This window comes from Scophthalmus maximus, chromosome 7 (assembly GCF_022379125.1).
Source record: "Scophthalmus maximus strain ysfricsl-2021 chromosome 7, ASM2237912v1, whole genome shotgun sequence".
NCBI lineage: Eukaryota > Metazoa > Chordata > Actinopteri > Pleuronectiformes > Scophthalmidae > Scophthalmus > Scophthalmus maximus.
In genome coordinates this window covers 6813146-6824622 of record NC_061521.1, presented here as the reverse complement: position 1 = coordinate 6824622, position 11477 = coordinate 6813146, and the positions used below count along the sequence as shown (strand labels likewise).

Below are 11477 nucleotides of genomic sequence, written 5' to 3'. Positions count from 1 at the left end.
CACCATTTGTTTTGTTTTTAAATTTACGGAGCTTGGGCTGAGCCAAAACCCCCGATTTTTTTCAGCTCGGACACAGAACCGTCTGCTAGCGGACTGTGAGGAAATATTCACTGATTTTTACAACACGTGTTTTGCTTTAGAATTGCTTACTGCCACTTTGATCTTATTATTTGTTGGATGTGTGAGACCCTGAGCTGAGGAATCAGAGAACCTAATCATGTCACCAGTTTGCGTCTGAGACTGAGCATTGCATTATGTTTATTGAAAGATATGGGCAGAGAGGGTCTAACTATCTACAGCTGCTGTCTTAACCTACACTGTGGACATCTTATTCTCTGGGGAATTCACCGATTCTACATTTCACAAGCAGGTCATATATGGGGAAGATGGAGAAAAAGCAGGTTTTACACGTGTACCCAAATAAGAATAGACACGTCACAGGAGAAGAGTGAAGTGACCATTGTTGTGGATACTGTATACAGTGCATGTTACATCGGGAGGACTATGGCAGTGTGTTTGTTGTCTGTGATGTGAACAGTGTGTGTGTGTGTGTGTGTGTGTGTGTGTGTGTGTGTGTGTGTGTGTGTGTGTGTGTGTGTGTGTGTGTGTGTGTGTGTGTGTGTGTGTGTGTGTGTGTGTGTGTGTGTGTGTGTGTGTGTGTGTGTGTGTGTGTGTGTGTGTGTGTGTGTGTGTTTTTCATCCCAGGCTGGTGCTGTGCCAGCCTCCACGAGTCTTCACTCCAACATTTTCCAAATTCTTCTGTTGATGAAATTCTCCCTTGCTGTGAGAGTCTAAACAGAAGCACAAAACAGTCTAATAATGGTAGAGACAGATATTTTGACCGAAAACAAATATGTTGTCTAAGAACATTTTATTGATACAGTTAGTATACAACAAGTGCACGACTACATTTTACTAAATTGTCAGACTTTTTCATCTGGGTTAGCAACTGGCAACCGATGAGCAACACTTAAAGCCCCAGTGTGTAATTTTTGTAATTGTCTGGCGGCATCTGGTGGTAACGTTGCAAACCGCAACCAACTGAGCACCCAACAGGGGACACTTTATGGTGGCGCACCGCCGATTCCATTACCGTGGAATTTGAGCGACTGGCACAAGGATAGAAAATTAGTAATAATTAACATCCCAGTAATACCTTATAAGGCTTCGCTTCCTGCCGCATGTCAGGAAGAGGTCATGAAAATGGCATCAAAGAGTAAAAAGAAGAACTTTACGACATCAGAGATTGAAGATCTGCGCTCAGACAGCCAGAAATGAAAGTCTATATTTGATCAGCCTCAGCAGGAGTTAAGTGATGGACTAAAGCAGATCTGTCACCTGTGAGTCGCACTGTCCCTGAAATGAAGATGAATGAACCGATATGAAAATGGCTTTCTTTTAAAACACTCATCACAGCAAGTCCATCGATGACTGCAACGAGGCAAAGGTGAAGTCAGATCGGTATCTGTGAGAAAAAGAAAATAAGTGTACAATTGCTACGGGAAAATATGGACTCAATGCATAGGTTAGTTATTTTCTTTTTTCTTATTTAATTCGTGGAAATGTGGCCATTGCACAACAACGTTTAGCAGTAACATGAATACATTTAGAATTTTATTATAATTCAGATATAATCCATTGCAGAGTTAAACAGATTGTCACCATGATAAGGTGAAATTTATATATACATTTCATTTATTTTATCTAATTTATATATCCATAATTGCTTCAGCGTGATAAATAAAAATCCTACGACATGTCTGGATTTCTCATAAATTCTGTCCATACCTGAAAGAAAACTCATAAGCAACTAATTAGCATCAGAGAATGTAACGATGGGTAAATCTCTTTGGGTTTGAATTGTGATCTTTTTCGCCTTGCCGTTCCCCCCCAACAGTAGGGGGGGCTGCAGCACCCTCCGCACCCCTACTTCCAGCCTCCCTGGTATTTGATAAATGTCTATGTAATCTATTGATTCTTGCACTTTTGGGTAATATCTTCATGTTGAATGCACTTATTGAAAGTCCCTTTGGACAAAAGCGTCTGCTAAATTTATGTAATGTAATGTAATGTTTTTTCTAAATCATTCTTTTTTAACAAATCTGTTCTTATGAAGGGTTCTTGCACGAAGCCCAATGTTCCATAGAGGAATGTAGTGGCTGTGAAGGAATGTAAGTTCAAATACACGGGTGCAGACCCAGAAGTTTCTCTGTAGTCAAGCATCAGTGACTTCAATTTGGAAATTGGACATTGCACCACCAGAGCGAGGGCTCCGAACAGTCCCTGCTCACCACTGTGACACTGTATACTAGGACAAGAATGTGCTGTCACTGCAAATAATAGTTCAGTGTGCAGGTCTTGCTATTTGCAGGAATTTTTATGTCTGTGCAAGATGATTTTCATACTGTACAGAAATGGACTCACACTTGAAATGTGTAGTGAAATGGGAGGTTATAGAGGTTATAATATGTCCTCTTAGTAGCACTGCTTCAATAGGACTACAGCTGCAACAGTAAATAGATTTATCGATTGCTAAATTAATTGCCAACTATTTTGATAATCTATTAATCGGTTCTGGTAGTTTTTTTTCTGGTAGAAAGAAAAAGTCAAAATTCTCTGATTTCAGCTTCTTAAATTTGAATGTTTTTTGGATCTTTGCTCCCCGATGACAGTCATATAAAGTGGACAAAACAAAATGTCATGTTTGAGTTTTCGGAGACACAACATTTTCCAGCATTTTATGACATTTTATGGACCAAACAACTAATCGATTAATCGAGAAAATAATCAACAGATTAATCGATGATGAAAGTAATCGTTAGTTGCAGCCCTAATTAGGACAGACTGGACTGACCAGGCCCAGGGCTAACTGTTTTGTTAACGTTAGCTCTTGGTTTATAAAGGAATCAATTTGAATGATGAACTTGCTAAGCTAGATTGTAAGTAAACGGCTGTTAATGCTAATGTTGGATATATAGCAAAGATTCAGACGGGAATTTAGGGATGTAGGAGCACAACAAGGGGATAAAAGAAAAGCAAAGAGAGGATAGTAAGAGACAACATAGGATGCTAACAAAATATTCATATATGTTTTTACGCAGCACTACAAAGAGTGTTTGTAGAGGGAGATAAACACCAGTCTTTGCTTTAGATGGAATAAATACTTCAAGAGACGAAAAGTGATATTTCACAGAGAGAAACCTCAAATGGAACAGCTGACCATGGCCATATAAAGCCTGTAACTTTGCTTTGCTTCACTTCACACAGATAATGTTCAGATGTTGTGCTATGGAAGTTTTTTTTCTTGCTTCATCTGCATTATTACATAGAGAATATATTCACTATTAAATATGTTTTCTTTTTTTTTAGGCGGAAATTTAATATTTTATTTATGTTCCATCTTTATTTACTCTCACCCATATATCTGATTGATAAAGATATATAATGTATTGGTAAATTAACCAAAGGATTAAACATCTTAGTAAATAAACATTAAATCAATCGACTAATCGAAAAGAATAATCTATAAAAAAATAATCGTTTGCTGCAGCCTTACACTTTGAGCAAGGAAGTTTGCAGTCCACTATACACACATTGATTGAAAAAAAAACCCAGCAAGATGAAGGTCATCCAGTGATCCTTGGAATAATAGTGTGAAACAATATAAATGCACCAGAATTTATGTTCAAAACACTACATCATATCCTGCTAGGTTGGACAGTGCCCCCATGTGGGCTGTGCTATGGTAAAGGCACAAAGTTCTGGGAGGAATGGCCATGTGCATTTCTTTGTAGATTGAGCATTCCGATACTTTCACAGTATGTATAGACTGCAGTACAAGCTGACAGTAGAACAGTTTCATCATCAAAAAAGACGTCGGAATCTCACTTTCTGCAATGTAGGAACTTTAAAGTGAAAGATAATTTTACCATACCATAACTTTTTAGCCACGATACTGGAAAGGCTGTATGAATAGCAAATCATTAGTAAGTTACCACTAGTTGGGCATATGTCTTGGATGTTAAGTTCGATTGACACATTCATGAGGCTTATCAGATGCCAAATACTGCGCAGTGGTTTATAGTACTGTGCGACAGGACTTTACAGCTCTGTGTTATAGTGTTATTTCACCAATCAGAATCATGAACATTGACTCTCTATCCTATTCATGGTTAGAGATTTTTAATGGTACTGCTATTCTTATCCATCCAGTATAATTTAACGGTGCTCTTATCAGTTGTTTTTGTTATCATTGTAGGAGAAAAAGTTAAACAAATAGAGAACGGAATGGACAAATGTTTTATTTGTCATACCTGAGGTGGACGGGAAACGGGAGACGAACTGCAAGTTAGGCTGTTGAAAGCTGTACATTTCTCCACCTGAATATAGTTGAACTTTCACTAATTTTTTTTTAACAGATCGCTCATGTTACTGCCATTACTTGCAAAACATTTGTTACACTTGTGAGAACGAGCATTGTCTCCATCGATTTTGGTGAAGTACAACCAGACTTTCAACCGTTTCACTTTCTCTATCGATAAGTAATTTAGTCCCGGGTATACCAGGTTTCGGTACTGACCCCATTCATGATACAAACAGCCATTTTTCATGGCAGTAATATATTTTACAAACATTTCAGATCCATACAATGAAACAGGTGGTGACAGACTGGAGGTTATGTTTTCACCCCTGATCTTTTGTTGGTTTGGTGGTTGGTTGCTTTGTCAGCAGGATCACCCCAAAATTCTGAACAGATGTCCACGAAACTTGGTTCTAGGATGGTACATGGGCCAAAAAAGAACCCATTACAAGTTGGCGTGGATCCAGGCAAAGGGGCGGATCCAGGGATTTTTAAAAAACAATTTCTTTTATATTGCGGGATATTTTTTGACATTTTCACAGATTTCCCGGGTCATATTTGGTGGACTGATATCTGTGTTTGCAATTAACTGTTGGGTCTTGCTAAAGGAAAGTGACATTCTAGTTTTTTGATATTCTTTTTGGTAGGTTAGGTACTTTGCATTAGGCAGGTATGGGGCAGTGTAGAAGTGATATTCTTTATTGAATTCTTTTCAACATTTATGTGAACATGAGATAAAGGTTTTTAAAGCAGCAGAGTGTGAGGAGCACTGTTGGGACTGTGTTTATGTAGCACTTTTCTTTTCTTAACAACACACCAGAGTGCTTTACACTACGAGACACATTCACTCTTTCACATACACACATTTATAAGACACTTTTCTATGTCCCATTCTCACAGTGGTGGCCCAGCCCAAAGACACTTCCACATGTAGACAAATAACCCATATAAAACTATACCCAAAGAACAAGTCACAGTTCTGCTTACAGTCTTCTAGTAGTGAAGTACTGTAATAACAGTATCAGCATTGTCTGCACGTTTCAGTATTTATTATTCAGATATTTGATTAATGAATTTGACCAATATCTCAACATTTCAAATATGTGTGTGTGTGTGTGTGTGTGTGTGTGTGTGTGTGTGTGTGTGTGTGTGTGTGTGTGTGTGTGTGTGTGTGTGTGTGTGTGTGTGTGTGTGTGTGTGTGTGTGTGTGTGGTGTGTGGTGTGTGTGTGTGTGTGTGTGTGTGGTCAGAAACAATATGCTCAGCTGGGAGGGAGGGCAGGAATAACTGATGATGTCAGCAGAGAAGAAGAGAAGGGAGGACTGCCTTGCCTTTTCCTTTTTCCTCCTCCTCCCCCTCCCCCTCTCTTCTTATCAGTGCGGTGGAGACAGCACGGGAGGGGATCAGTCGGAGAGTGGACGGAGAGTTATCAACTGTGACAGTGGAGATGGGGAAAGAGGAAAAGGGGAAACAGAGAGAGAAGAGAAGAGGAGTCAACTAAAGGGGTAGACAGACCCGGTTATTCCCAACGTTCAACAAATTGAAAGAGGCGAATGGCACTGTGAGTGAGTACAAGTAGGGGAAGCGAGCAATCAGAAAGTCCACCAACTAAGAGTACGTCTCTCTGGAGTGCCTGTGTCTGGAACTGGGTGGAACCATCGCCAGGGAGGCTCCACTTCCACCCCCACAGCTACGATGTACAGTGGATATGGAGGTACGAACAAGTGTAGTGTGGCTCAATGGGACGAGGTCGTCTCTAATCATTAACTCTCTGTTTGTCAGGAGGAACTCAGGGTTGGTGGTTAACAGGTTTTGTAACTTATTATTAGTTTGCGAAGCCGGAGAGCTCTGCAAATACCAAACCAATGGAACCTGTAGTGTGTTAGGATCAGCGTTTGATTCGGTGGATGTTTCTCCACTGAGCACAGTATAAGTGTTGCTGTCGCTAATGAAGGGATTAGCAGGGTCACTCCACCTTAAAGGACCATGCCACTGTGTGTCGCAAGGACAGCCAGGGTTGTGTTTCCATTTGAAATCTGCTTTTAGAATGATTTGTTCAACTGATTTTAAAAGATGGTTATAATATGTTCATGTCTGTCTTGTACAACACTGACTTTCCTACATGTATGATCGTAGCCATCATTCTGCCACTGTGAATTAAGCTGAGACGAAAATGAAAAGTATGTTGTTGTTCTTTAACCAATACCAAGACTGTGGATTTAGTCCCCATCACTTACATTGGCTTCACAGCCAGTGTGGACAGGAGGAACAATTACAGCGATGACTAACCATACCCTTGCATATTTTTCATAATGTAAACCCCATGTGAACCTATTCCTTACAGTTTTAACTTGGGTCACTTCTCTTAATTTGTCAACAAAAACCAATTGGGATTATTTCTTAAAGACACCCTCTAGTCACGTTTTAAAGTATTTAAAAATAATCTGCTATGCCTAATATTTTGTTTAACATTGTTTACCCCCAAAAAAGTTTTAAAAAACCCTCTGAAATGGGAAACCACCATCTCTCCCTCATTGAGGAATTGTAAGACTATGAATATTCATGATATGCAAATAACACAGGCCCCGCCCACCACAGCTGCTCACGCTATGTCGACCGGTGGAAGAATGGCTCAACAAGATGGCTAACAGCAAAATCTGAGAGATTCAGCCATAAAACTTTCACTAGCTGCTTGTGCTAACTGTCTGCTGACACACCTGCCGTCCTCTCGTGAATGGTAATGCTAACGCTAACTGTCTGCTGACACACCTGCCGTCCTCTCGTGGATGCTAATGCTAACCCTAACTGTCTGCTGACACACCTGCCGTCCTCTCGTGGATGCTAATGCTAACGCTAACTGTCTGCTGACACACCTGCCGTCCTCTCGTGGATGCTAATGCTGACGCTAACTGTTTGCTGACACACCTGCCATCCTCTCGTGGATGCTAATGCTAACGCTAACTGTCTGCTGACACACCTGCCTTCCTCTCGTGGATGCTAATGCTAACGCTAACTGTCTGCTGACACACCTGCCGTCCTCTCGTGGATGCTAACTACTAAGGTTAACTGTCTGCTGACACACCTGCCGTCCTCTCGTGGATGCTAACTACTAATGCTAATGCTAACTGTCTATTGACACACCTGCCATCCTCTCGACGATGCGCTGCCTCTAGTGCACTGGAAGTTTCCGGTTTCTTTGCCTTGCATATTCGACAGCGATCGGTTTTCTGTATTTGTGACTTAACAAATCTAGCTTGAACAGGATTCGTTTGAATTTAAAATTGCAGAGAAGTGAAACAGAAATCTCCTCCTCCAGGACAGGAATGTAAAAAAACCCACCTCTATAGTGACAAGATTTGCTCAGATAGTCCCTGTAGTCAATGTCAGACATTTAAGAGGACAGAAACTGGAGAAAAACACTTTTTGGAGTGAAGGGGGGACTTGGACTTTGGGGTTTTGATTTCAAAGTGTTTGTCAACATATTAATTATGGTTACATTTAGGATACATTTGTTGACCTGTTCATACATTTTTGTCAGACAGTTTTCTTTCAGAACGCAGACCCCATATACTGTAAGATTTACATTACATAAGTGAGACAAAAGCTGTGTCCCAAATCAAGGGCTCAGTTTGAAGACTGAAGTGGTGAGACTATAGGCTATCCCATTTCGAAGGCGTCTTCAAACGCAATCTTTCCATCCCTGAGCAATGAAGGAGCCAATAGTCGATCCCTCTCGGGCCAACGTATCCCAGAATTTATTGCACACCGGTGACAAAGCTGTCGAACTAAGGCGAGTCCTCCGAAGGACGCTTCCCCTTGAATTGGGACATGGCTTATGAGAGAGTAGTCGTCCTAGTGCTTTGAAAATACTGTACATATTATGTTACCATGACAATATCAATGCATATTCATGGCGTAGGTGTCGAGTGTCCAAAACAGCAGCATGATGTATCATCAAATATACTTGAAGGTTGGATTTAACCATAAAGGCCCGTCTCTACCAATATCTCTAAATAAGTGGTTCATGTTGCACCAACTGTTTGTAAGTGCATCACTAAGTTAAGTCAATTGTAAACAGCGTGTGCGTGCGTGCGTTCGTGCGTGCATGCGTGTGTAAACAGGAAGTCACTGCAGTTTCTCAAGCTGCACATGACGATATATTATATCTTTGTGGAGGAATATTTATGTTTCACAATATGTGTGCATATAGTATGATTCTATCTCATTATGCAACCCTAATGGATAATTTTGGTTGAGTATTGAGTATCTCATTTAGTATTTGATAACCACGTAAAGAACCCTAAATGGAAACATAGAATCTTCCGAACAGGGAATCACAGCAGGCCAGTCGTGTTGTCACCCTGATGCAAATGCACATTTTAGGGTTCATGACAAATGGCAGCAGTGGCTGCAGACAGAACTGAATAAGCATCAAGGAGGAGCAAATCAAAACCAAAACGTGACGCATCAACTCCATTTTTTTAAATGAGCTTGCGGTAATAATAAGGTTTCCTGACAGGAACGAGAAAGGTAAAACTGCACAGCCGGCCTTATTAAATTGTTTTCAGTAATAATAATAATTTATTTGCTGTTTGTAACATAACATGCAAACACTGGCCTGGTCCTTTCAGGAGCTGCCAAAATATAATAAATACATTTTTCCTGCTCCATCTCCATCTTTACCAGACAAACATTGATCAAAAATTGATCATTGTATATTTAGAATGAAAATGGTGGAATTTAATAGACTTGGTAAAATAGGTCAGTTGTATTAATGCAAAGTATTAGCTTTCCACATCGGCTGCATGCGCTGGTGTTTGTCTTTATCAGCTTTACTTCTCAGCATACAGTGAAATGTCACATGGAACCACAACGGTTTTAAGACACTGGAATACTTCCTCAGTCCAACACTTGAGTTTCATAACAGTAAGTAAATGTTTTGAATGGGATCCAGGGAAGAGACACATACATGTTCTCCTTAACACCCACTGTACTCCCACTCACAGTCTGTGTGAGTGTAGCTACACTGTAGAACTATTTTTATTTGTATCATAATGTAATATTGTCCTTCATATCTTACTGTATGTTACAAGTGTCAATCCATTATCTTCAAGTTCAAGCATTTGGCAGAGTGTCACTCGTCCCTGCCTTAGACATGATATCAATAAATCATACGTGATCGTGGCCATCAGACAGAAAGTAAAGCATAGAAACTCGGCATCATAACTATCATTATTATAGCTCCCGGCCTTATAATAGTAATTTTTTCAGACACTATCCTTTTACAGTATCCTTTTTCCTGGAAATGAGCAGGCTTGCCTGTGCAGTAGAGCCTCTGGGTTATTCCTGTGACTCAGTGTCGCCATAAACTGAGCAAGTCTCTTCCTGACCCTGCCCTCCTCGCAGGATGTTACTCCCTCTGCTGTTTCCTTCTCCGAAAGGGCCTGCAGTTGTGAAGCCGAAACTGTATGTACAGTATGTGGGGGCGTGTAGGAAATAGTCATGTCGTGAGGGGAGGTAAACTATGAACATCAAATGAATCATCAATGATTCCAACAAGACGGACCCATCTTTCACTTTGCTCAGTATTCAGTGTGTTATGTTCTGCTGCACAGTCATACAGCACTGTACTTATCTGTCATATTCTTTATTCAATGCTAACCACTGCACATTTCAGCCTTCTTCCACAAGGCAATACTTTGTTTGTAATGTATATAACTTTTTATAGTCTTTTTTTAAATAGTTTTTTCCATTTTAGTATTGTTTCTTTTTTGCTATATTTTTTGTTCGACTACCTCCCTGGTGCCTCTGATTGTTGTTGCTGCTGTAACAAGTGAATTTCTCTGGCATGGGATTAATAAAGTCTTATCTTACCTTAAACTCAAACATACAGAACCTTAAAACCCTTCCAAATATGCAAATCTATGTACTGATCCGACACCACATATTTAAGGTTGATTTTTGCCCAGATAAAACCGCACTTTCCAGCGTGAAATATCGCCAAAATGCTGAACATTTTCACGCGCTCTGGCTGAACGCTACACTACTGGAAATCACTTCTGCATTTTTCTAAACTGTGGGTGCATGTTAAAGGAATTGTTATTTATTCCTAGATTTTTAGGTTTAACCTGAGCCAGGCCAAACAAAAGGGGTTAGGGTTAGGGTCAGTCAATATTGATACATGCCGCAATATAAGTTAAGTCAATGTTTCTGGAAAGTTTCACACCTCCGAGTAGTGGAGTCAGAACTGGAGAAGGGCGAACTTTAGCCGCCGCCAGCACAAAATGTATGTAAATGAAAACATGACACAGAAATAAACCGAAATCTCTGAGAAGGCGGCAGCGCCGAGTTGTCAAAGGCTATGCTGCTGAGGAGTGTGGACAGTAATGTTGTTCTTAGTCGACTGTGGTCTTCTTAAGTCCAAGGTGTTGGTGAATGTTGTCACGTTGCGCCGGCACACAGAAGGACAGCTCCTGTCTGGAGGACTGATTGATAAGATACAGACACGGTCTAACAAGAGTCTGTCCAATTTTGTCATTCCATTGGCGACCACGAATATCGCCATTCATTTCCATTTGATGAGATGTCCTGCTTGTGTGTGTAAGTTTGTGTGCATGTGTGTGTGTGAAAGAGAGAGAGAGAGAGAGAGAGCATTTTTCCAGAATGGTCTGGGAAAGGGAGGCCAAAGAGCATCAAACAATAGGCATGGTGTCACACACTGGGCTGAGTGTGTGGCACAGAGCCACAGTTCCCACTGTTCAGAGAACCAGTGTCAGAGGAGATGGTGTGACTGGACGGGTTGTTATCGACTGGACTGTCTGGATCAGGTAGGGAAGACACAGTTTTACTGCTGGACTTCAGGAGGTTTTGAATAGAGCTGATGGATTGTTGACTGCTGACTGATTGGCGAGTGAATGTCTGTCACCGAGGCTGGAGATGACACAGGAGTCGGGACAGTCGTGGTGTGACTGTCCTCTCTGAACTGGGACAGGGACACGGAGCCCCTTCCAGGGTGGTGTTTGGATTTCTTAGGGTGTAGGAGAACGTCACAGTACTAAAACGTGAAATTTGTCTCATTTATTTTCAAAAATGGCGATACAAAATTGTGGCTCATTTGC

At 40.8% G+C, this 11477-nt stretch overlaps 1 protein-coding gene across 4 annotated transcripts in view; it reads left to right on the top strand.

Annotated features, from left to right (window-relative positions):
* The first annotated feature begins 5723 nt into the window (after positions 1-5723).
* ripor1 (RHO family interacting cell polarization regulator 1) overlaps positions 5724-11477 on the top strand; it is a 31631-nt gene continuing 25877 nt past the window's right edge. For 2 of the 4 annotated variants that reach the window (XM_047333599.1, XM_035641450.2), the window contains exon 1: positions 5725-6073. In XM_047333599.1, coding sequence (XP_047189555.1) covers positions 6055-6073 — 19 coding nt within the window. In that variant the 5' untranslated portion in view covers positions 5725-6054. Of the gene's footprint in view, positions 6074-11052; positions 11187-11477 lie in introns of those variants that run through there. The other 2 variants (XM_047333601.1, XM_047333600.1) reach the window with 2 other exon arrangements.